Source organism: Parasteatoda tepidariorum, chromosome 1 (genome assembly GCF_043381705.1).
Source record: "Parasteatoda tepidariorum isolate YZ-2023 chromosome 1, CAS_Ptep_4.0, whole genome shotgun sequence".
NCBI classification, from domain to species: Eukaryota; Metazoa; Arthropoda; class Arachnida; order Araneae; family Theridiidae; genus Parasteatoda; species Parasteatoda tepidariorum.
In genome coordinates, this window is record NC_092204.1 from 51,742,390 (window position 1) to 51,770,210 (window position 27,821).

General features: G+C 32.5%; 1 protein-coding gene across 1 annotated transcript; it reads left to right on the forward strand.

Annotated features, from left to right (window-relative positions):
* The first annotated feature begins 3,067 nt into the window (after positions 1-3,067).
* Positions 3,068-27,528, forward strand: LOC139426462 (uncharacterized). Its single transcript, XM_071185465.1, has 9 exons — positions 3,068-3,105; positions 8,660-8,930; positions 10,751-11,187; positions 14,002-14,545; positions 16,995-17,152; positions 19,029-19,089; positions 21,761-22,027; positions 24,113-24,561; positions 26,891-27,528. The coding sequence occupies exons 1-9, from the start codon at positions 3,083-3,085 to the stop codon at positions 27,435-27,437; spliced, it is 2,757 nt and encodes a 918-aa protein (XP_071041566.1). The 5' UTR covers positions 3,068-3,082; the 3' UTR covers positions 27,438-27,528.
* The last annotated feature ends 293 nt before the right edge of the window (positions 27,529-27,821 follow it).

Consider the following 27,821-nt stretch of genomic DNA (forward strand, 5'->3'; position numbering starts at 1 on the left):
ACCATGTTTTTGTAGTGGAGAATAATAATTAAAAAACAAAAATTTGAAAACGAAAAACGTGGGGCGCATGAAATACATAACAGTAACAGTATGTGTGCTCATGAGAATCCGTGCATGCATATCTGTAATTGTATCTGAGTGTGGATGTGCATGTGTATGAGTAAGAAAATGTGTATATGAACTGTTATGTATTTCATGCGCCCCACGTTTTTCGTTTTTCAAATTTTTGTTTTTCAATTATTATTCTCCACTACAAAAACGTGGTTTTTAAAAATATTATGTTTTTTTAAATATTTTTTTTGTACTCACTTCCAAAATCTCAATTTTTTCACTCACTGTTCACAAAACTTTTCAACTGACATGTGACACTAATTTGAAATAATCGAATCGACAACAAAAGACAATCACGAAAATATTAATTTTTCCTTAATTTTTATTTTATTTTACTGTGTATGTCTTTTTTCTCTTCATTTTCATGCATTGTCATCCGATTCTGAACTATGTGCCAAATTTGAAGTATGTAGCTAGTCGGGAAGTTAGTTTAAAATCGATTATAAAATTCCACCCGAATAGACATACACGACGGCAAGTTGATATAAACTTGGTACTAAAATGAAAACAATCAGTAAGTCTTTCACTCAATTCTCAACTTTAGCTTATAATATTACGCGAAATATTATTTTGATTTTTTTNAAAAAGGAAGTGTAGCAGCTGCTTTCACAGGGATGACTATGATAGCAGTAAGAATGCCCATCTCCTTACCCCCAACGCCACAATTCATTGCAGATCATCCTTTTATGTTTTTAATAATAGATCAGAAAAGTGATATGGTTTTATTTGCTGGTCAAGTTAATAAAATGTAACAATTATAAGTATTTAAATAAAAAGAAATATTAATACACTGTATTTGAGACTTAAAATCTTTATGACTGTGATCACGGCACACGGTATCATACATGAGACGAGCCTTTCTGACTCCAGCGGCCCACTATCCCACCCTCGCAGGTGATTTCAATTCGCAACTTTGCTATTAAAATTCGTATTACTACGTATTCTCGTATTAGTATGCTGTTGTCCCCAGTGTTGCTCCTGATCTTTCAGTGAAGTATTTTAAATGCAACAAGGCAAATCAGCGGCCAGTTGCGCCATATACAAAAACTTATACCCACATACAATTCCACCTGCATGAACTCAACTCTTCGCTGTTTAATAGCACAAAAGCCGGAATCGGCTATTTTGGGCCAAACACTTGGTGGTAATTGGAGGAAAAGAGTTATTCAGTATTACAATATATTGAGCTAATTACTAAATGCCGATAAAAAACTTTTTATTTCATCCCTATTATTTGATTAGGAGCATATGATTCAAGTTTTTAGGACATCTAATTTGGTCTGAAAGTTCAAAACACATTCAAAACATTGAACTATGCGTTATTTCAAGCACATAATCCAATAGCACAAACCATGTTAAAAACGTGTTATTTGGCATCACTTTGAAAGTATTACTTCAATTAGGCTAAAAACACCGATAATTACAAATATCGAAATGCAACTTCTTTAGCTTTTCTATCGTACAAAGATCACATGTTAGCTTTCAAATTTTATGGGAAGCAGAACTAGTGATGAGTGAGCAAATGAGAGCTTTGCATTTTATATAAATGTAGATAATAAAAAATATTAAAACTTTAGAGGAAAAAAAAAGACATTCCTAAGAGAACAATTTTCTTAGGTAAGAGCACTGGAAGATTTAAAATGAGTTTGAGAGTAAAAAACTCCTCAATTCTCCCTTCTCTCTATAATTTAGTAGTCAATCTTATTAAGAAATTTATAAGTAAAAATATAATTTGAATACCGTTGAAATTTAAGTTGTTTGGGAGAAATAAATTTTCTTTTTTCTGAAATTTTTGCAGAATCTTTAAATAATAAGTATTTTCTGATAAACAAAATTAAAATTATGAAAATGTTACAAATGAAAATACACACTCATGCACTAAGATAAGACGAAAGATGACCTTGAGCAGAGAGAGAATAATCTGAGATGTTCAGGAGAAATTCGAACAATCCTTTGCTTAGTGAAACTTTCAGCAAAGAATTTATCTCCTTGCCACCCAATTGAAAAGATTTTGATAAAATTATGCTATTTCCCCCATCGATAATTGATTTTTCTCCACGATTACTTAGAAACGGACTTACGCGTGGGAAAAAAAAATCCCTAAAATTAGCTGAGTGTTACGTTGGGAATGAACAACGAAATTATATAGTGTACATAACAGGAAAAACTTGGTAGAGGGGAAAAAACAGGAATATGTAAAAATGCATCGTTAAGTGATAAAAAACGATAGCATTAGATATTTACATATATTAAATGTGAAGGAGAATAAAAATATTCAACATCGTTGAACAGAGAGGGCTATCGAATTTTCCGAATAGCTAGTGAGAAGTTCTGAAGGAGAAACAAAACCAGTTTTATTGCCCAATGGGATTTAGTATTTACAATAGTTGCTTTTATACTCCTCTGTTTCATCTGGTAATCTGGCTTTTGGGTTCACCCGGCTTTTTTAGAACATTCTTTTTAAAACGCGCAAAAATATCTTTATTTACGGAGATTTTCATTATAATAAACAAATCATTCAAATTTACTAGTTTTTTTAAACATAAAAATAAGGATTTACAAGGAGATAGTAATAAAAATTAAGAAAAATGAAAACAATCAGCAAGTCTTTCACTCAATTCTCAACTTTAGCTTATAATATTACGCGAAATATTATTTTAAATTTTTTTTCCTGTTAACCTAACAATTGTTCATTTACATTTAAAATAAAACAAATCGGTTGAAAAAAAATTAGTTTTATTTCTTAATTTTCTATTGCATACTAGTCTGAAAACAAACTTAGGAAATGTTGAAATTCCTGGACGGGATAGTAATTTTATTTTCTATTGTTTCTTAATTGCATTTTAATTATCTTCTATTGTTTTTTAATTTCTTGATTGTTGTGAAATCTCTTAAAAGTTAAGAAAAAGAATAGTAAATCCTTTCTTAGCGGAAATTTTCCTAGGTTGGAGGTTCGAATATATTCTGATATATGTTTGTACGTAGAACTAAAGGGTATGTAATAAATTTACTTTGTTAGTCTTTTGAGATATCAAATTAAGAGATAAATATCCGAATTGTTAATTGAAGAAGAGGAATTACTTATCTCAGTTATATGAGTCTGAATTAAAATAGTTTTAATATCAACTTTACATAATATCAACTTTACTTATTTGAAATATTACCTCAGATGCGAAAAATTCAGAACATAATCATTATCGCACATCTGATGGAATGAGACTTGCAAAATTTTCGATAGCATTTTCTTATAGAAGTGTTTTTCATTCGATAGCATTTTCTTGTAGAAGTGTTTTTCATTAACTCCTACAATTTTTATCTTAATTAACATTTTAAATGCATTTTTTTTTTAAAAAAAAGTAGCAGACTTTGTCTACTCTAATAATTCTAATGGTTTTGGTAAAATTAAATGACAAATTTAGAAATTGAAGTAATTTTACATTCTATATGTGTATCCATTTTGTTCACATTACTTTTTTAACTTTATCACAGCGAAGTGGACTGACTTCTATTGTTTATAGTTCCTGAAATTTTTTTTTCAAGAAGTATTATTATAGCCGAAAAAGTATTTCAGAAATTTAGTGATTTGTTTTTGTGCGGGGTTCATAATGGATTCAATTTCGCAATTCGTATTAAAGAATGTTTTTGCTTGGGTTTTGTTTTGTTTAAACTTTTTGTTTACTTCCTTATTCTTTGTATAACTGCTACTAACACATAATATTAAGATTAATTCTAAAAAAGGCACTGAGAAAATATGAATAAGAAATTGAAGTTGAGCACGCCACGTCACTAGGCGATGGATGTTTAGCAGCTGTTTACAAAATGGGCAATTATTTTAAGGGAACAAATTCATGTATCAAAATTATGTTTTAAGTAATCACACAGAAGACGCTTTGTTTTAATGGCAGGCATACTGAAAGCGACAGAAACTGATGCGTGATATTATAGTATTTATAGGCATACTTTATGTAAATTATACGCTAAGTAATAAAATGACACTAATATATGTGCTAATTAAAATACATGAGAACTAATACTCTAGCTCAATGATGCTTTTAAATTACGGTATTATTAAGTTAACACATTTCATTTATCACTCATACAGGGTAGCCACTAAATGACTGACCCATTTTGAACGTAAATAATAATAATATTAATAATAATAAAAAAAACATGGTTCGAGATGAAAATGCTCATTTTTCTGCTTTGTTAAGAGAAAAGAAATAAATTGAAAAATACATAGTGATGGAAATAGTTCAAAATTTTAATATTAGGTGGCGCTGGCGGCAACCTGCTGTAAGAATACAGACAGTCTACTTGTATTCAACCAATCGTTGCTTTCTTCCCTTTTTACCGGATTTGAATACTTGTGATTTCGTTCTGTGGGTACACTTGAAAGACGAGGTGTACCAATAAACTCCCCCAAACTTTTACGAACATAAAACTTTACGTTTATAATGCACGCTAGTCCATTTCGAGTAAGACATTGTCCCACGTATGTGCAGATTTTGTTGAAACTATAGCATATTATTGCTTCAAAGAAATTTTTTTTACTAACCAGAGCCTGTTTAGTTTTTTAGCCACCAGATCCTCCCAGTGGTGAAATTTGGAAGCTATTTTTAATACTATGCATTTTTTAAAATTTATTTCTAATAACAATGCAGTAAGCAGTGCATTTTTTTAAACCTCAAACCATGTTTTTCTTATTTATGTTCAAAAATAGTTAATCATTTAGTAGACATCCTGCATTTAATACACTGTGCTAAATATGCAAACAATTTGTTTTGTACAATTTTTTATATGAGTAGTCTTAAAACCATGTATTTATTTGTAAGTTTACAAAAAATGGTGAAGATTCGTTGATACTTTCGCAGGAAACACAGGTATTATTAATTCTCATAAAAAAACTTTGTTTTAAATCATAAACGCTAATTGTTGTCATCAGCATGACATGTTGATGCTAAGAACCGATGCACTAGTTCCAACTGCAGGCAACAGCTCTGGACCAGACGAGACAAAGGGTAACAGAGTACCTGTTCGCTATAGTGGGAATCTCACTCTTTCTTCTGTTCTGTTAGCCCTTGGGTGACTGTGACTAATGGCAATGATGATGAAAAAAACGCCCCAACTTGTGCTTGTCTTGTGGTGATGACAACATGATTGGAGTATCTCCCTTTTCTATAGCTTTCTGGATCCGGGAAATAGGGATTGGAGAAGTTTAACAAACTCCTCGTTCAGAAGTAATTCCTGCATTTCTTTAAATATATGTAGTAGTCTGGTGGTTGAGTTGACAGTATTCATGTGTTATGGGTTCTTTTGTTGTCATTTTATTTTTGGGCGTTCACTGTAACCATGCTGGGTGCATGCTTGGCAGTTAATGCAAGTTGGTGGTATATCTAGACATTTCATACATTCGTACCAGTGATTTCTTCTCGCGTACTTTGTGAGCGTAAGCTCTGCTGCACAAGGATCTTTGTGTACGCCCAAATTTCTGGCAACGATAGCACTGTATCTGGTATCGGCCTCCTTTGAAGCGTTAAATCTTAACTGGAATATCAATAATCTGAGAAATATTGTAGATTCGTAGATGGGAGTTGTTGCTTGATAGGATAAACAGGAAGAAGGGGAGGAGCCTAAACTCCTGGCCGGATCTCTTCCTTAGCTGGATGATTTTCAGCGGTGTGAAACCGTTGTTGGTGAGAATTTTCTCCCAAATCCGGGATTCTGAAGTCTATCCTATTAACGGATGAGGATTTTCAAGATCCTGCAGGTGGGTTGTTGGATACTATCTGGAGTGTAGTTGGTATCCGGAGTCTCCTCCGTCGCTTCGGCTTCAGGTGCGTCTGCTTACTCCATCGGTTCTAGGGTTGTGGTTTCCGTCTGGTGTGCGGGAACTGTCTTTTTCTCTAGGCGGGTGGTCTTGGCCATCTGTCTCTGAATCATTTTGCGGCGCCGTGTTGACACGATCCTTTTTCCAATTTTTCTTTTTCTGTTGATCGGAGATCAGTGCAGTCACTGACTTCCTCTGGATTATCGGTGTAGGCGACCTTTTAGTCTCAACAGGCATGGTTGTTTCTAAGACAGTGACCTCACTCTTTCCTTCCTTCTATAAAGGTTTTGAGAAAAAACTCATTGCCACTGGATGTTGAATTATTCTCTCTAATGAGTTTTTCGTAGAATTCAATCTCGTCATCAAATAACCTCTTTGGAATCATACATTTTCTTTATAACTGTCGTTGAACAGCCGACCCAATTTTTGGGTTTACGACTGCTAATGTTCAACTCTATAGTCTTGTAATTTTGAATCAATCCAGAAGACAAGGAAACTTTTGGATCAGTACGCCCAGAGGTAAGATTTGTCATGGGAGCATGGAGGACTTTGTGACTCGGTAGAAGTAACATGCATCAGTCACCATACACTACACGGGGAGTCTTTGGCCAGTGGAGATCGAACCTCTTGGACATGGGCCCAGTGCCCTACCAATTAGGCTATATCGGCCCCTATCATACATTTTAGTACAATTCCTGGTTTACTCTAAGCAGGTTTCATCAGTCGTCGAGCCTTTCAGTTCACCGCATACCTCCCCGTCATATCGCTGATATGAAGACGTTCAGAGCGTGGTTATAATACAACCTGACTCTGAGAGATCCAAAACTAGAGTGGTCGGTGATGGCAACAGCAAGGACATTTTCCCCACTATATAGTTAAGTCTAAACTGACGGCACTTCACTTATCTGCCCACTGGCAATATCTATCAATGATCAATCAGTTATAGATTGATCATTGATAGGTACAGGTGCCCTGGGAATAAGTTTCCATTGGGATGGGATATGAATCATCCGATAGAAATGGTGGAAACGATGATTGATTTTTCCCAATCAGTGATATAGTTAAGCCTCTATCTTGGACATCTCTATTATTTCTTATGTTTAGTTGAGTTTCTAACATTCATTTCAAGAGTTATTAGCTTAATTGTGAGAAACTGTCTTAGCGACTTAAAGTAACGTTTCAAAAAAGAATATTTTTATGATGATCTAGATAAATCAATTAAAAGTGAAGCAAATGTAAAAATTTTAACAAGACAAAATTTAAGAATCCGGAAAATCTAACAGCAGCATTTAGTGTATTAATACATATTCTAAAACTTACATCGTCGGTAAGTGGGAACGGCGAGGGTTTCTCAGTCTGCAGCAATTTTCCAGTTTTTCCTGTTTTGCTATCACTAAATGTAAGTATTGTCCACTGTTTACTTCAATTTTAGAAGTAGTTAACGAAATCTTCAAATTCCTTACAGGATTGAAAATGTTCGGAAGGACGCTAAGTCCTACTTAATTTGAAAATTAAAACGAAATACTACGAAGATATCTAGAAAATTCTTTAAGAAACTCCGTAAGAAAAATACATTTACCAAAAAGAAAAAAAACGCTTAAAAAATAAAAAAACGCTATTTATATACTGAAACTATTATCTATTTAATTATTTTTTTACTTGAAAAAAATTTCGGGTGCAATTCAAAACTTTTAAAAAAAGGCATAAAAATCTTAAACCATAAGAAATACTAAAAATATTCTTGCAATTGTATCCGTGCAGTAAATAGTGACTGATGCACGTTAAATCTGCCGGGTCACAACGTCCTCTATGTTCTCATAACAAATCAATACCTCTGGGGGAACTGATCCAGTAGTTTTCCTGTCTTCGGGATTGGGTTCAAAATTACAAGGCTACGGAGTTGAGCATTAGTAGTCGTAAACCCGAAAATCGGGTTGGCTGCTCAACGGCGGTCATAAAAAATTCCCCCCCCCCCAAGAATTCTAATTGAAGTGGCAAGATACGTTTTTAAAACATACGAGATTGTGATATGATCTCAATTAAAAACTATAGAAATTTTTTGACTGAAAATTGTAGAATTTGAAATCAGTATTATTATCTAAGCTACATGTTTTTTTTTAACTTCAATCCATTTTTAATAATAATGCTAACAAATAATTAATTTCGGCAAGCCATCGTATTTTTGTACTTTTGAGTAGAAAATGGCACTGCGGTAAAATATGGGCTCTCTATTAAAATATATTGAGTAACAGAAATAAACAAAAGCAGGAATAATGGTAATAAAACCGGATGGTATATGTATTATTTAGTGAATAAATTTTATTTGAAACATATGTTAATGAAAATTTACGAAGAAGAATGCAGGTTCCAATGATGAAACATGCAGTTTTACGATGTTCACTTATGAGAAGGAAAAAAAAATCTTGCAATTATTTTACTTTTCAAGCAGCTTCTGCAATTTACTTTCCAATTATGCAAAATTCAAACTGATCTAACTGATCTAACTTAATAGCAAGATAAACTGATCTAACTTTATAGCAAGTTTGCTTGCTTCGCAAACCGACCGGGGTTGGACGATTGTTAGCTAGTATAATTTCTTTCAATCACATAAGAGAACTTTTTTACTTCAAAAAGGCTCCATTGCGGCTTGTTTTGATTGTGGCAAATTTATTTAAACAATAATTTATAATATAAAATAAAATTTAATTATACTTTTTTTAGATTATCTTCGAAAATGCTTGGTTTGATCAATAAATTCACCGGCTATTTCCTGGTAGTAATTTCAATATATTCAGTCTTCATCATGGGGAAAGAATGTCCTACTTTTCTTAAATCCTCCCTGAAGAAAATAGTGCTTGCTAATAACGAATTTGCTTTGAAACTTTATAAAAGATTGAGTGAAGGAAGTGATGAAAGCATATGCTTTTGTCCCCTTAGTTTGGGATTGGCATTAGGAACAGTCTATCATGGAGCCAGAGGAAGTACGTCTGAGGTAAGTGTATTGAAATCGGTGAAATATTTTGAATATTCAATTTGCTTTTTTTCCATTTAGGGCAAAGTTTATTAACGAGACACTTTTGTACAGTTAACATTAGAAAATATCAATTATTATAATGATCATTATTGTATCTTGTGTACAGTGCGCAAAATTAAAAAAAAAATCAAATGATTTTATCTAATGATTGGTTCTTCACATTTTAGGACTCAATTTTAATAGTTTGAGAGGGTGACTTCAAGTCGGCTAATTAACTAGTGTAGACGATATTTAGTTACGAAAGCAGACGCAAAAAACGTACCATCATTTTGAAGAGTGCCTTTTTAAATGGCAAACTACGAGATTTGATCGAAATCGGTCGAATAGTTCTAGAGAATTTTAAAAATATGATTTTTTTTCAAAGTTTGAGGATGCATCCTCAAACCATTAATATTGACCATTGAGATCGATCATTAGATCAAAAGTTATTTAGAGTGGTCCTTTTATTGTGTGGCTCATTGCATATGTAATCTCTGTAAGCTTCAAGAGATCAGTCGCATTTTCAAAATTCAAAAGCATCGCAGTGTTATGTCAAAAAATAAAAAAAGCTTACGAATCTAAACTATGGGTATTACCAAAATACGTAAGTTCTAATTGTTTTAAATTTATAGACAATTTTATGGAGAAAAAATTTATAGAAACAAAATCTTAACTCATATTTGACAAAAAAATAATACTCCTCAATGATGAACTTGAAAACAATGATTTAGTTTTTGTTCAAACCCCATCTATGCCGCATTAGTGGAAGGAAAAAGATATGGAAGAATAGATGAAGACATGGAAAAAAAGCATATATTTCTTAAAAGAAAAAAAAATTGTTAATAAAATATTTAAAATTTAAAACAAAAATAAAAAGCTGAAAAACAAAAATAAAAAGCTGAAAAACAAAAATAAAAAGCTGAAAAACAAAATAAGGAAAAGATATATGATCTCTTCATCAGCTCTTACGATACCCGCAAAAAAGAGTGCTTTCTAATATTATATTGATATAGTCAAAGAAAAATGTATCAATACAATAGTGTGATGAGCACCCCCAAAAAAATTTAAACGAAAATAAAACATAATGAAAAAAAATTGCAAAATAAAACATGTTAAAAAAAATTCAAGAAAATGCAGAATAAAACACAGAATGTAATATATAAAGCGAGTAGAGAATTTAAATGTACTAACATTTACCGGAATCTTTAAAAATGATTTAAAATAGTTTCGTAATATGTTTGCCAGATTATAAAATATGAAAATAGAAGCGTAAATAGAGGATAGTGAGTTCATTTTATGGTGAGTTCTTACTGAAGAAGAGCTGATTTGTTAGTTACTTTGGATTGACCCGAAACTGGATGCGTTAAAAAATCATTTTTTCAGATTTTAAAGTACAATCGTTTTGTCAGAAAAACACTTTTTGTCAGAAAAGCAAACACTTGTCCAGAGAAATAGAAAAACATTTTAATTCGTAACTACTTTAAATAACAATTATTTTTTATTTTTAACAAAGAAGACTTTTTTTAGACGTTTTGAGGTACAATCTGTTTGTCATAAAATAAAGAAAAATTTATTATTTTAGATATGATTATTTTTATTTTGTGAAAGACGCAATCAAAATTTGAGGTGCAATTAACTTATTTGAAAACAAAATTTTATAAATTCTAAAATTACCCTAATTTTAAAGTCCAAAACAAATTTATTTTTGAAGAAATTTCTCTTAGTATATGGTTAGTGATCTCTGGAATTAAATACTATGAATATAACATCCATTAAAAAGGCTTTCCTTTGCATTTTAGGGACTGCGGTCTACGCTTGGTTATGATACAGCTACAATAGAAGATTCTCTGGTCCTACCCTCTTTAAAAAAACTCTTAAAATCAGTGCGGCCAACAGAAGATGGATATACATTGCATGTCGCAAATAAAATATTAACAAAAGAAAAATTCAATTTAAAAGATACTTACAAATACATCGTCGAAACCCATCTTCAAACTTCCATCATGCAAGTCGACTTTCACGACAAAGCAAAGATTGTAACGGATGTCAATAACTGGGTTGCTGAAAGCACAGATGGAAAAATCGAACAGCTGATTGATATGAATAACATCAATCCTCAATTAGTCATGCTTCTGTTAAATGCGGTATATTTTCAAGCTAACTGGAACGCTCCGTTTGATCCTAAGGACACAGCAGAAGATAAGTTCTTTAACGACGGCTTAGAAAGCGACACTGTGTAAGTCAGCTTGGCAATTTGCTTAATAAGTTAAAAAAATAAATAAATACAATAGTTATGATTCAATCACGAAATTTGCGGTTGGAGTAAGAATTTCTTTTCGTCATATTACCATTCAGGCATAAAAAGGGAACCAATTAAGAAGTAATACTAGAAAGTAATGTAAAGTTACTAATCTGATATTACTAGCCTCTGTGATCGAGCGATATTGTCGTTCAGCCTAACGTTGTAGAGTGCGGAGGTAGCAGTCTCGAATCTCACCGTATGTAATTTTGCTTATTTACTGGTCTGCATACATGAAGGCTTGTGTGCGCAGTTACACAAGAACGGCTAAGTCTTTTAGCTTATGTGTTATCAAGTAGAAAGACAGATAGTACTATACAGAGATGGATAGCACGAAGAACATACGACAGGATTTGAACTTGCTACTTCCGAGCTAGAGAGCGTTTGGCTAGTGATATTGCTCTGGCAGGGAGGCCCGTGTAATTTTGTACGGCATGGTACGGTACGGTACTGTTACGTAGCTCAAGAGTTTCACAATGGGGTATTGGCTGCGGTCTGGGAAACATCCCTGAGGAAGATCCGGGGACAACATGCATACTTCACCTCCCATTTTACAGGGAGGACACATTGACGCATCATCCAGTCATCCACAGATCGTAATTTTGACCTGAGCAAGAGCATGATCAATCTCCGATCCAGTACTTCCCGAGAGATAGTGATTTGTAATAGGAACTTAGAGGCTTTTGCTTTATTGAAATTACATACTTTTTTAGGCTTATTTGCTCAATTTAGGCTTATAAATCTCTATCAAGTAGAAAGAAAGATAAAATAATTTAGAGAAGGGTATCACATAAAACATATCGAGGGTTACGGTGGGATTCGAGCCACCGCTGGTTCAGGAAGGCTTCTGTAATTTTGTATATTATACTTATTTTTTGTTATACTTGTATATACTAGCTTGAGTGCCCTTTACAAATATGGCTTATAAACCCTCGAAAATTTGAAGAACAATGACAAGTAAAATGACATCACAAAAATACATCCAGAGTTGCAACAAGATTCAAACCTGTTACCGTCACGCTACAGAGGGTATGGTAGATCTGCGATTCGGTTAGTCCCCAACTTTGTACTGTCTTTCTCTATTTTGTGCTATCTGTTCTATATTTGCCTTAAATTTATAAGTCGTTTTTTGTATCAACAATTTGCCGACTGAACTTATTGCGCCCAAGTAAAGGGTAGCCACAGCGCATTTTTTAACTGCTATAAATAGCTACTAACAAAGGTCTCGGGAGATCTCGTCGATCAGTCAGAAAAGTGAGCAAGCAGAGCAGTCAAACAGTAAATAAATGCTGAAGGGCACCTGAAGGGCAAATTTGCTTGCCACTCTTTCAGAGGCACCATATTAGGTGGGCCAACGTTTGCTCCCACAGTAAGAACAGATTGTACAGAGAAGGAAAGAACATTCATGCCTCGCCCGGGATTCGAACCCAGAACCTTTCTGATGCAAGGGCAGTTCCCTAACCCCTACACAGGCCGGTCGGCTTAATGGCGAACTTAAGCTTCTGTAAATGGAAAGCAGCGTTGAGGTCAACCACAAACAATTGCAAAATCGTTATCAATTACGAGCAATTACTGACGAAATCAAAACATTTCAACATTAGAGTTTTCAGAGGCCAAAATAATTAACATATGGTGTAAAGGTGAGCAATCATGGTGTAACATGTTTGCATTTTCGGTGTGAAGAGATTTCATAAACCCTAGAAATCCTCTATGAAAATCCGATTTGGTGTTAACTTGTTAACTTGAAAAAACAAGCGTGCCTTCAACGTTGTTCAACATAAATTTCGGAGAGATGAAATCAATATCGAATTCAAACTAAAACTTCGCTAATACACCAAAAATACAGTGATTTAGTAAGGTTACAAAAAAGAGTAACAATAGGGAGATTTCACAAATTTACGTTAGCTTCCATACGCTCTCGTACGTAAGATTTCAAGTGATTGCGCATGCGCCCTTCAAACAATATCAAACTTACGTAAGTGATAAATAAGAGATTTCGCAGAAATATGTAAGTTGAAAATGCTAACGTAGTGGAATATCAGTTTAACCTTGACCACAAAATCGAAACAAGCATTTACAATGGCCGTAGACTATTTCCTTAAAGCTGTGGCATACTATTCAAGATGCTTTGCTCTGCGTAAAACTGTGATTATGAGAAGAAAATTTGGTAGATTATAGATTTTGAAGAATTTAGAGATGGAACTAGTGCACTATAGAGAACTATAGGCACTATAGAGTGCACTATAGGAACTAGTAGAGTTGGAACTAGTAGTTTTACGGAACTAGTGCAATTGGACAACTATAATATTAAACAAAAACTAATAAAATAATTTTGTTTTTTATTGAATGAACCAATAGTCGTACGATCACACGATTCATTTCTACATTTCATCAATACATTTCTTCAAATTCACATTCCATGTCCTTGTTTTTAGTTCGAAGGTAGGCTTAAATAGAAAACAACAATTAACAGCTATAAACGGTATGCTTGTAGTTTTGTCTTTTTAGCGTAAATCATGCCAACATAACGCAAAGATACGTAGCATCTAAAATGAACGCGAACATGCGCAGTTGATTCAATCTTATGTACGGAAACTAACGTGAAAGTGCGAAAAATCCATAATGAATGAATAAACTTAGTTAATTTAGTCAATATCTCTAAAATAGTTCTGAGAAATTTTTTTTACTTAGCTCCTTATTTATGATATCAAAGTATTTACTGTTTAATAATATTTTATGTTTGTATTTTAGAAACGTCGAATTCATGCATCGCACGAACTATTTCCTGTATACATCCACTGACGATGCACAATTTCTGAAAATACCATTTGACGGAAATGCAATTAGCATGCTTTTCATACTACCGCTCAACGGCAATGGTTTGCAATCTTTGCAAAAAAAACTTAATGTGCAAGCAGTCATGAAGATTCAAAAGAAACTTGGAGGTCTACAAGTAAATGTGTCATTGCCAAAGTTCAAAGTCGACTTTTCCCAAGAAATATCAGAAAGTATTAAAAGTCTTGGTGCAGCGGAAGCTTTTGATGTTAGCAAAGCAGATTTTTCTGGCATGGCAAATGTCGATAGTAACATCTATCTCAGCGAAGTTATACACAAGTCAACTATAAGTGTCGATGAGTTTGGTTGTCAGGCTGCTGCTGCAACTAGTATTTCTGTGCATCCAGGAGCTGCAGCACCCGGTGAACCGACTGTTTTTAAAGCTAATCATCCGTTTATGTTCCAAATTGTCGACGATGATACACATATCATATTGTTTGCAGGTCATGTAAATAGATTTTAAAATTTAAATAAAACAAAATATCTAACTTTATGGCACCTACTAAAGTGTGAATGAAGTAATAAAGTTATGAGAACCGCTGTATTTTTTCTTTGACAACTTACCATAGTGTATCTTTAATTTAAAAAAAAAGAGATAAAGCGAGGAAAATATTAAAACAAACTTAAAAGAAACAGCCGTGCAATTGAAAAATCAACATAAGAGACAGAAAATTAATGATAAAGATTTTTATATATTTGGCATCTTTGTATGCTAAGCTAAATACTGCAATTTTTTTTTTCATAAATAAATTTTGTTTCATTAATTTTTTTGAAATTCTATTTCAGCATTCATAGATAGCATTAGCAATATAAGGAAAATAGTTGTCAAGCCACGTTTATTGCAATCAATCGTAAAGCACTTGACGTTGATTTTGAATTGTACGGCACATGGCGGTATAGTGTTCCTTCTGTTCATTTTTTTTGAAATAATAGTTTAGATAGGTAACATATATTTTTTCAATCACATTAACCAACATGTATTATCGACAAATAAATCAATTAATAAGTGCTTAAGGCATTTTCAACAAAAAATTAAAATATAAATTATAATATTTTTTTTAACTTAAGGCGTGTGAGTGGCTTTAGCAGTCTTAATATGTTTTTTTAGATTACCATAATTAAGCAACAGAAATGAAGTCTTTAAAAATATCAATAACTTTTAACATAAATCATTAACTCTCTGAATCAGAAGTTACGAAAATGTTTTTTTAACTACTTTGATCTAGTTTGTATTCCAATTTTAAATACTTTTTCCAGAACACTACCGAACATGAAACAGTAGATTCACTTTCCACAGCGTTTAAGAATAAAGAAGGGCAAGGTCACAATACTAAAAGGTGCAGATGGTTGTCCCTTAAATATACTACTATATGGTTATTATTTCCAAAACTCTAGTTAAATAATACTTTTTAGGTAAAACTATGTATACTTTAAGTAAAATTTTATACAGGGGGTAGACAAAATAAAGGAAACACTTTTATACCAATGCGTTTTTTATATTTCTCAAGAAATACTTAAGGAATGCTTAAAGAAAGTAAAAAAAATACTTAAAGAAACCCATGATCCTTCCACTATTGAGGATACTTGCGTCATTGTGGTTAGTGCGAGCCGGATGCGGAATTCGTATCGATCAGCCATCCTGGGATTCGGATTCGAACCTGGAGCACCTCATTGGAAGGCGAGTGCTCTATGCCCTGACCCAAAACGGCTCATGTCTAATCCTTATATACACCGAAGAGCCATTACATTATGACCACCTTGCTAATAACTTGTAGGACCACCATAGGACCTCAAAACTGCTAGCAACGGCCGTGGCATTGATTCCACAAGGTGCTGATAGGTAGTCTGAGGTATCTGGTATCAAGCACTCACCAGCTGGTCCTGCAATTCCCTCACATTGCGAGGGGGTAGCGTGGCAGCACGAATTTGGTTCTCCAAGTAGGACTACAAATGCTCTATTGGATTAAGGTCAAGTGATTTGGAAGGCCAAGAAACTGAATTTGGAGGTAAGTCACTGGAATGTTCCTCGAACCAATCCATGACGATTCGACCCTTATGACATGGTGCATTAGCCTGTTGGTAAACACCATCCCCCCCCCAGGAAAAACTGTTGCCATGAATGGGGGAACCTGGTCTGTAACTATATTCAAGTAGCTTACAGACGTCAGGGATTGTTCTATGAGGATTATGGGTCCTAATGTACCCCATGAAAACATTGTTCCTGGGCGAGAAACCATGAAAACCTAGGCGAGCCCATTGTTATAGATGAAGGGTGGTCATAATGTAATGGCTCTTCGGTGTAGAATGCCTAAAGTTGTCCGGATAAGTACGAAATCCTTAATATTTCATACTCTGATTGGTATTTTATAAAATGATTAATGGCATACAGGCAAAATATGAATTGATTAATATTTTACTTATTGTCTAGGTATTCTATAGAAAGACTAATGAAAGTCCTACAGTCATTTTTTGCAATGATTAGGCACATTTTACAATAATTATCATCTTTCATACTTTCACAAGTATGAAATGCGAAAATTATTATAACTTTGTAGAAACTTTGACATTTTATACCATAACAATATAAGGAATAAATAGGTAGTAATATTTCATACTTTGCTAAAAAGTGCTAGATATTCGATAAAATTATTAGTCTATTGAATTATAGCATTTTATATCTCACGGGACAAAATATTAGTCACCCTAGTAAAGAATGTATAGGTATCACTCACATATTCTTTGACCCTAGTGCGCAAGCACCGATAAACAGTTAGGTTTCGTTGGATGAAGCAGTGGTCAAGTGACGTGCTCAACTTCGTATGCACTTCCTCAGCGTGATCAAAGGCAAGTAGCCATCAGTGAGATATTTCTGTTTTATTTTTGTTTAAGTATGGGTAAGGGTGTGACAGAGGGGCAAAAAAGGGGTGATTGTGTTTGACCGTGCCCATGGTCATACGGTGAATGAAGTTGCTGGATTTGTTGGTGTTTCGATGCGGACTGTTCAACGTGTCCGCAAGCAGAGGTGCAATACCCGTGGTCACGAAAGACGACGTCAGAATTGTGGTTGGTAAAACTTCCTGCATGAAAAGAACCGGAGACGTGTTTCATGACTTTCAATCAAATTCGCTTCCAAATCTGACAGGAATTGCTTCAGTTATTGAATGAAGGTCCATCCCAACCTATAAGTTAGCGACGAGGCAATGAAAATTTGGAGTTGAACACCTCGTAAGAGGAACAGGAACATGAAGCTGCGCGACTTCAAGGGGCTAGAAATCACCGAACGTGGACATTTGCTGATAGGCGGAATGTAATAAAGTCTGACGAATCACGTTTTTGCCTTTATTCAAATGACACACTTCGCCGAGTGCACCAAAGACTAGATGAAGCATTTCATACTAATTGTTTTCACGGACAGCTTTAATCCGGAGGTGGGTCTGTCATATTTTGAAAGTACTTTTCTTATCATGGATTAGGACCCTCATTGAGGTGGCCACCAACATGTTTATTTGAACATTCTGGATGATCAAGTGTTGCCTTTCAGTTAAGAGTATGCTGTCAAGTTCCTATTTTTCAAGATGACAACAGCAAAGTTAATCGGGCTAGAAGAATATGTGACTGGTTTTAAGAACACTTAATTACATCTCAACTGGCCTGCAAAATCACCTGACTTGAACCCTATTGAAAATTTGTGGGACATGTTGGAACAACAGGAAAAACGCTGAAATCAGGATCCACGCAATTTGGTGGAATGGTGGAATTCCGCAATCATATCCTCAGTGAGTGGCTTAAACTGGATTCGACGTACATACAAAGCTTTGTTTACTCACTTTTTAACCGGTTCGCACCTAACGGGACACATACGTCCCAAGCAAATTTCAAAAAAGTCTTTTGGGACAGAAACGCTTCTCTGTCTAATGGGACACTTTCCCACCAGTCCTGCCAATATTTTTGAAGTTATTTTCATTCATTGAACATAGATGGCACTACCGTACATAATGCTGCCCTACTCATGGTTTATGCTACCGAAATTGTTCTGCTGTAAAAAAAAAACTTGTTGCGAAAGAGTTAACCAAATCCAGGTAATTATCATATCCAGTGGCGTAGTTACACGTCATCAAATAATGTTTTTTATGATTTCTCTATGGGTGACTAATTTTTTNACACGCTTTATAGGAAGGTAAAGTTTCGGGAATAGAATGCAATTCAAAAAATCGTTTGCTTTCGCTTTTGCTTTCAGAGTAGCAGGATGTCGATCCGAAGTTCCCCTCTGATTTAGGCTCTCCGTACCGGGTACAACATGAAGAATAATTTAAATATTGAACACATTTTTTACCAGGCGCTAAATTGTTATAATTGTTTAATTCCATAAAAATAGGCTCAAAGAGCAACATCCTAAACACACGTAACGTCCTAGAGACAGTATTATAAATTGTTAAAGGTTTTTTACCCAAATCATTATACTCCAATTCTTCAAAAATTTCATACGAACTACATTGAGTTTTTCTTTGTTATTTTATTACAAGCCTATTAATTATTGCCTTTAAAAATAAATTTCTGTTCGCATAATCTCTATTAACACGATTCGCTGATTCAAGTTAAGAATTAAAATTTTTGTTTTTATAAAGGGAATTTTTGTTACATTATGTAATACATATAATAGTTTAGAACTCCAATGTCAAGCACGTGTTGCATATTCAAATGATATTCTTATTATTAATTTAGTTACTCGTTAATCATAATAATTTTACACCCTCATTTCAGCCGGTTCCTTTCTTGCATCTTTATTGCAACCTTGGAAAGGAAGTAACCTTGGAAGGAACTATTATACCAAATGGGCTGTTAGATTTTGCAATAATGCATGTCTTAGTTCGTACTAATAAATGAATTTTTTCTTTTTTTTAGTTATTACATTTTGGAGTCGTATAAATACAAAAAATTCATAGTTACTTGGTTTTGCATACTGTTTCTCTGCTAGTGGGCTGTCTGTGGAAAGCCTATAAAAAGGTTAGTTAAACTTTCGCTTACAAACTAAACTGCGAAGTAGTTTTGAAATTTACCTCGCGTAATGTAATTTTATAATCCTTGAGGAAAATATTTTTCAATTTTATGCATGCAAATAAATAATAAAATGTAAATTTTAGAATTTCAAAAGTGACGAGTTTGCGAGTCAAAGTTTGCTTTAAGCCAATTAACGCTTCTCAAAAAGATTTAATCCCTTAGGCGTTTTTAGCATTTTTTAAAAATTCTGATAAAAGTGGTCGGATTCGATTAACCAATCGATTACACAGGGAAACAACATTTTTTATTTTCTGCTCCTTAATAGTTTTTAAACAGATCTTAGATTATTTTCGTATCACTGATTTCAAATTTATTATCAATTTTTCTCACCAAGTTACAGTTTTTTATTTTATTTTTAAAGGACAGTTTTTGTCTATTTTTGCGAAATTTACAAGTTTAAAAACTTAATATATAACAGTAGGTTGCATAAACTTTGCAATAAACTTCTAGAAGAGTTTGGCACATTATCAGGAACTAAAACTTCATTGAAATCCATTAGGAAATGTCATACGCCACTAGGGGCGTTTTTCCTATTATGAATTCTTTCTTCATATCCTTCTAACCGAACCATAATGGGGAAGCGCTCCTAGCCGCGTACGACAACATTTTTGGATAAGGGTTCCTATGAAATGAATCTTGATTATCTGCTCTAACTCATTTAGAAGTTTGTTGCAACATTTACGTTACCATATGTTATATATTATGCCTCATGCACCATATGCATATATTAATTTTAAACTTGTACATTTCGACGAAAATAAACTAAAAATGCCCTCTAAAAATAATTGTAGTTTTAGGAGTAGAACTAATTTCCGATTTGAAATCCCCCCACCCGAATTAGGCAAGATCAAGTATTTATATAAACGCAACAAAAAAAAAAATGTTTTCCAGCTATCGATTTAATTAAAAAATAAAGCAAAGAATTACCTTATTGCACAATTTGATTTAATTGATTCATGAGAGTAAGCGGATGTCTAATTTTCTGAAAGTATCCATAAACGTTGAAAAGTACTTTTAAAACTTAGTAAAAATTTAACTTAAAAAACTATCTCGAATTAAAACACTGGTGGCAACTTACATTGACCTAAGTAAATTTTTTTAAGAGTGTTGAAAATGCTTTGTAATCATTCAGTTTTAACGTTATGATCTGAAATTGTAACTCCAAACTTCTTGACCAAGATTGCATAATCTTTCAGACATCATGTGATTAAATGAAATCATCAGAGATACACTTTGCGAATTTTCAGCATTATTGCACTACGGAGTTTATAGGAAGGAAGGGGTGTCATATATTTGAAAATAACCTTATGTGTCAAGAAATAATTGACAGATATTATTTTTCTGCATCTTATAAGGAAATATTCTACAATATTTAAGGAAACTTTCCCTTCAATCACTTTCTTTTCTTTTCAATCACTTAGAAAATCTGGTATCAACTGAAGGTATAAAAAATTTTCATAAAATTCTTATCAAATGCCTAATAACAATCCGTGGAACTTGATAAAATGTTTTTCGAAGATTATTTATCGAAATGCTTCTAAAACTCGTATGTATGTTCTTATTTCATTAGAGGAAAAAAATTACTTTTTAAATGTACTTAAACTTTTAACTGTATTGTATTTTTAAATATACTCTTAAATGTAAGCAAAAGCCAAAAGGATAGGATTTTCTTTTTTTATGCCACCTAAACTAAATTGAACAACATCATAAATTAAGCCCAAATCAAGTACAGATGTGATCATACAATAATTTCGGTTCTCTAGACCAGCGGTTCACAAGTTTTCTCGGCTATGGAACCCTAAATAGTCTTAATTTTTTTGGCGGAACCCCAATCTTCATTAGCAATATGGAAAAAATTAATTAAAGAATAGCAACTAACTATTTAAAAAATATTTAACATAAATCTAATTATTTTCAATTTTTTATCTTTTTATAATCTTTAAATCGAATTTTTTGTCACCCGACTTTTTAAAGTTTAGCTTTCAATTAAGTTTTAAAATGGAAAAAGAATTGTCATAAATGTTTGAAAATGGTTATTAGGGGAGCATATTTCTTTACCATTTACTTTAGTTATTTTATTTTGTACTAAATAGTTCGATGTGGAATACTAATTCAGATTTCTATAATATGCATGCCTTTTTCATAATTTATTCAATATATTCTTTTTTTCAAAAAAAATATTGCTATTTGTTTCTTCTGTGGCATTTTATTTTTATTTCATAAAAATTATCAAAATATTAAATTAATAAGGATTTATTGATTACCTATAAATGAAATTAAGAATTTCAAAGCTCATAACTGGCTTAAAAAAGTCCTAATCCTCGGAGCCTTTATGATCCTTTAAAGGAACCTTAGGGTTCCTCGGAACACCTTTTGGGAACCATTGCTCCAGATTAGAACTTTCCTCAGCGTCTTAACACCAAATGGTATTAGAAAAGTAATGAGATAAACATGTGCAAAGTATCGCTTTATTTTTTTTTAAAATTATGTTTGGTGTTTAGACAAAGAGGAAGGTTCTTGTTTTGAAAATCGAAACTATTGTATGTCCATTTCTGTACTTAATTGGCAAGAGTTTAAAATTTTTTTTTAAAATTGATTCTTCACTTGTATTTCACAGCAAATCAAAAAGATGTCTTTTAAGCTGAAGATTTGCGGATTCTTCTTGGTGTTCTTCATTCTTAAAGTGACAGTCAGTTTTGCAGAGGAGAATGAGCACGATTTAAAATTGAAAGTTGGACAACTAGCGGCAGCTAATAATCATTTAGCACTCAAACTTTACAAACAGTTAGCGAACGGATATACTAAAAACATCTTCTTTTCACCACTGAGCTTGTCTATGGCTTTTGGAATGCTTTTCCATGGTGCTAGAGATAATACAATCGAAGTAAGTAAATAAGGGTCATGATTATTTAAAAATTTCTTACGATTTTTTATTATCGTTTTGGGGAAGGCGAGAAAATTTATTCCTAGACTTGTTGGGGAGCAAAATATTATCGATCGGAGCAAAATGTATACCACTGAGATAGTTATGTTTATATATTATCATTACAGTATGTTATTATTTAACAGAGACATTACCTTTTTCAAGCGAAATTTTGAAATATTATTTTTACTTGGATTATAAGAATTATTTTAATAGTAACACTACATTCTATTTCTATTTCATGAACTGCGATTACTTTTCCATAAAAATGGAAATGGAGGCTTGTATGTTCGCTAATAACTCGGAAGACGAGCATTAAATTTGCATCAGATTTTACTCTCCGCAGTTCTTTATCATCCCTGCAGTCATCCCGCATGTGGCTTATGAAATTCTCTGCAAAGTATAGAATTAGCTCTATAGGGAAAAAATGAGAAAAAACTCATCATAGCAGGTTTAAAATGGTTTTACCTATTGACTTGGAATTTTTTCTACACATTGTATATTTTCTACAAATTGCTTAATTGGAATATTTCCTTTTCACCTGCATTTAAGTTGCTTTCATGCAGTGTTAAAAAAATCTAATTTTTATTTTTCTATCTATTGCACACTCTATTGTAGAAAAAAAACTTGGGAATAACTAATAACTTGGAGTACGAGCATTGATTTGCATCAGATTTTTCTCTTCGCAGTCGCTTATCATTTCTTCAGTCAACCTGCAAGTGGCTTATGAAAGTTTCTGCAAAGTTATAGCAATTAGCGCTATAGCGAAAAAAAAAAAACAGAAAAAACTCCTCATCATTTCAGGTTTAAAATGGTGTCACCTATTGACTTGGAATTTAATAACTGCTGTAAAGAGATAAGTTTCTCGGTCTATGAGCAATAAAGAAATAAATGAGAAAATTCCCTTTCAATTGGTTTATTTCCGAATCTATTACCCGCACATGTTGCACGTCATGTCATAGACAACATTCAACTATTATAAAATTGGTCTTTATAGACTTTCATATTTCTAATCTTTCGTTAAATTATATATTTTTACGCTAATAAGTAACATAACCTTTTGAAAATTTAGTGAACAAAATATCTTAATTCAAATTTTGAACAAATTAAATTTTTAACATTTAAGAGCTTATTTTCTAAATTTTAGCTTATTTTTGAGCTCAACTACTTAATTTCCCGAATTTTGCTTGATTGATTTTTTTCTCTCCAATTAAACGATTCATTATTTCAATCAATCGTAGAAGCAATGTAAACAGAGTATTTTCAAATTTAAATTCAGTGTCTTGAAAAAAATATTTCAGTGATAGAGCAGCCATTGTAATAATTTGGTGGTAGTTATAACATTTTTCTTGTAACTAATAAACATTTAAAGTAACGAAAAACACAAAAATTGTTTGAACATTGTTTTAAACTATCTTTAACAAGTGAAAATTTTATTGAAACATTGAAGGGAAATTTTAAAGAATTTAAAAATAATCAGCTTTATAATTTTCGATGAAATACTGGATCATTTAGAAGCTATTGAGAAAATATCTTTTTGCAATGAAGTATTAAAAATAATTTTTTTTAGGAATAGAGTAAAGTAATGTTTCGCAGACAGACCAATTTTCAAAATTTTTGAAAATATCTTTGACATGTGAGAACGTTTAAAAATAACATGTTAAGTGAAATTGTGGTGAATTTGAGAAAAATAAGCATTAATCAGCAAAATTTCAGAAAAGTCAACAATCTATAAAAGCAATAAAAATCTATTATATAAAATTTATTTTTATTTTCATACGAGCACTAATTGCTTTATTAATCGATTAATGGAATAAATCATTGTTTTACGCATAGTTGAAATAATCTGCAACATCTTCACAAGTTTAGGAATAATATTGAGTATAATGTTGCATATTGAGTTCTTTCATAATTGCATGTAGTGTGTTCTTTCAGTCATACGTATTCATTCACAGAGTTTTGCGAAAACAAATTAAGGTAGCATTTTGACTTTATTTCCAAATTATACAAAAAATAAATAAGTAATTTCGGTTTTCCTTTTTTTAGGTCCTTAGGCATGCATTGGGCTACGAAGCGGCAGGCTTAAATTCTGAGGAAGTTTCAAATTTGTTTTATCATCTTTTAGAAGAAGAACTCCCTCCTCCTAATACTAACAATTCCGCATACATACTGGAAATTGCCAATCAAATATTGATCCAAGATGGATTACATTTGAAGAAGGCGTTCAAGGAAGAAGTGGAAAGTCTTTTCCACGCACCTATAGAAGAAGTTGACTTCGTGGAGGATGATTCCAAAATAGTAATAGAAAAGGTCAATCACTGGGTCGAGGAAAGGACTCACGGAAAAATAAAGAAACTGCTTGAGCAACTTGATCCAAACGCTACTATGCTTCTTCTGAATGCTGTTTATTTCAAAGGAACATGGCAAACTCAATTCAAGACCTCAGCTACCAATGAACAAGATTTTTACAATAATGGTGTGCTGGCAAATGCACAGTAAATACATTCTTTTTTGTTTATTATTATTATTATATCTTATTTCTGCTGTTATGTTGCGTATTATTGGCTTTCGGCATTTCCAGCAAAATTTCTAGTGCACTTTAGCATCTAAATAGAGTCTCGGTGCTGCCATCTAGTGTGGCAGAAACTAGACGTCCAAATTAACATGACCAACGGTATCTCACCCATTGTGGTGGTCCTGAAAGAGTGGATACCACCTCTGGAGAACGCACTAGGTCTGCTCATCGGCAAGACCGATTGTGCAGTTCATTGGAAATTAAAAAAATTTTTTTTTGCGTATTTGAGATAATAGTCAGGCAAATAAATTTTCGGAGCGAGGCAAGGGAAAACAATAAACATGTAAATTTGATGCGAAAAATTCTTTAATTGATTTTGGTTTTAGATATAGTTTTAATTAAAATTATGCGTGAGACATAATTACTTGCAAATTATATTAACAGAAAAATAAGAAAAATTTTCAGTCAGTGAAGAAAAAATTATACGAATATTTAAAGACAAGTTTAAGAAACACAGATATGTAACTTTAACGCAGGGTTAAGTGCAGTAATTTTCTTAATACTCTTCTAAACAGGGTTCAGTTCAGAAACCCAGGAACTGTTTTTACAAAACAGTCAGAGGTTTCTATTGCTTTGTTTAGGTATGCAATGATTTAAAGCAAAAACAATTTTGAAGCTCTCATTATTTGCAAACTTTAATTTGCCTTAGAAACTTACTGGTTTTAAGACAATTCTTATCAATCCTTATGAATGTATCAGATGCAAACGGCGTAATTTTTCTAATCAGTGGCCTTAAGAAATTTAAATATTTAAAAAATTTTTGCTTAAAAAATTGAAAGGATGTAATCAAACGCTCTAAAAATATTCATGATTCAGTTTCAATCGAATAATATTTTTCCTTTCATAAAATAGGAAATGAATTATTTTGAAATTAATAGAACGTAATAAGTAAAATCAACATAGTAGCATGCATAGTTTAAAGAATATGATTAAATCTGCATTCTAGTACTTCATATTTCATAGAATTGAGAATTCATAATATCTGAAATTGGAAAAAAAAACTTATGAATATTTACTTTAGATCTTATAAGTAGCAGTTGCAATTTTTTGAATTAAAAAAAAATAAACCTTGCGCAATTGGTATCAGTCAATAAGTATCCTTAACATAATTTCTCGTTGGTAAAAAATAACCCGTGTTTTCTAAGTTTCATTTACCATTTTAAGCAGCAAAGTTATTATTCAATATTCATATGTGAAGATTTAACAAAATAATGCCACAGACTGTTATGGTATTAGATATAGTATAAACTTCCCAATTATCACAAATATGCTGTACAGAAATATTATTCTACTCAATATTTGGATTTTTTTCAAGTAAGATTAATCAAGGTTCTGAAATGTTAGAATAATTGGCTTTCCAGACTATTTTTCTATAAATCTTTTACGTTCTAAAGATTGCTAATAACTATTTTAATAATAATTTAATTAGTTTTGCATCTAACTGCATTTTATTTATTTATTTTTTTGTATATTGATAAATATTTCTTGTTTATTACCCATATCACCATTCATTTTTATTCTGCGTCTTTTTCTGCTTTCTTCCGATCTATTTTTTCCAGATTATTTCGAATTTTAACTCGATTGCATAAAGGGGGAGGGGGTTGTGCAACTATTACTTAAGAATGTTTTTGACAATTTGTTGTCAATTTTTTTCCATTTTTGTCAGAAAAAATAAGAAAATCTTTAGCTTCCCATTGTTTTTTTCTTTAATTTTCACCTTTTCAGTAGAAATCTTAAACTGAAATCTTAATCTTAACCTTAAAAAAACTATGTTTCAATTCATATTATAAAATTTTCTCTTTATAACTGAAATTCTTGCCCAGCTGAAAATCCTAGATGAAACTTTCTTTTCCCAAACATAAGTTTCATTTAAATTTTGAAATTTAGTATAATTAACTTATTTGATGTTTAGTTAAATCCTAACCAGCCAGGTAAATCTTATTGACTTTAAGTTTATGGTAAAATTATGAGGAGGAATTAACTGCAATTTTATTAAGGTGCTAATTTGAACCATATTTCTGTTGAAATTGAGTCACAGTATCAAGTAATGAAGTTCAAGTATTATGGTATGATGTCAATGTATAATATGGTTGAACTTAGATCAATGATAAGGTTTTAAATACTTTGAACGATAATATGATTGGACTCTCTCTAAAATTTGTTTCCAGCACAAAAATTGATTTACGCCGTTTAGTCAATTTCATTTGGTCTTTTTCCGTTGTTCTCTAACAAGCTGCTTTCTCTTTCAGGCAAGTTCATTTCATGCATTTAACAGATAAATTTAATTATGCCTCAACTGATGACGCACAAGTGATAGAGCTACCATACAAGGGCAACAACATAAGTATGGTGATTTTACTACCCAATGAGCTTGATGGACTATCAGCTGTGGAAGAGAATTTAACGAATGAGAAAATAGCCTCCGTACGGAAGCAACTTAATAAGCGAAAAGTAATTCTTTCGCTTCCAAAATTCGAAGTTGAATATTCACGAGACATGGCAGATGATTTTAAGGCTCTGGGAGCAGCTGATATTTTTGATGATTTGAAAGCCAATTTCACAGGTATTGCTGACGCCGATCTATATGTCAGCCAGGTTATACATAAAGCAGCTATTGAAGTAAATGAAGAAGGAAGTGAAGCAGCTGCTGCAACAGCAATTGTTATGAGAATACCGGTGAGACCCACGCGTCTAATTCCTCCCGTGGTGTTCAATGCAAACCACCCTTTCATATTTGCAATTATGGATAACAGAAATGAAATGATAATGTTTGCAGGTCGGGTCAATGAACTATAAAGTATACATTGCACTAAACGCTGAATTCATTAACTAAAGAGATGTAATTATCCAATGTGACAGAATCAAATAAAAAATATTAATTTTTTTACGAATGTAGTTTTGTTACTATCTGGCAATCACGTGATGAGCATTCACTGTTGATTTCAGTGAGTTTGAATTGCCAGACTATAGATATTATAGTTATCGTTATTTTAAATGTTCTTTTTGTATTTAGCCTCTAAAAGTTTCATTAAATTATCATGTTATTGTCTATTTTTTAAAATCACAAATGCCACGAGAGAAGTCGCGCTTAATCCTTAACATCCCTTATACACCGAAGAGCCATTACATTATGACCACCCTCCATCGATAACATTGGGCTCGTCCCGATTTTCATGGTTT

Excerpts from the sequence above, each read along its gene's own strand:
- LOC139426462 (XM_071185465.1), top strand. The coding sequence starts at position 3,083 with ATGTTTGTACGTAGAACTAAAGG. Across the intron at positions 19,090-21,760 it reads TGTGGAAAGCCTATAAAAAG|CAAATCAAAAAGATGTCTTT; the intron begins GTTAGTTAAACT and ends TGTATTTCACAG. Across the intron at positions 22,028-24,112 it reads CTAGAGATAATACAATCGAA|GTCCTTAGGCATGCATTGGG; the intron begins GTAAGTAAATAA and ends TCCTTTTTTTAG.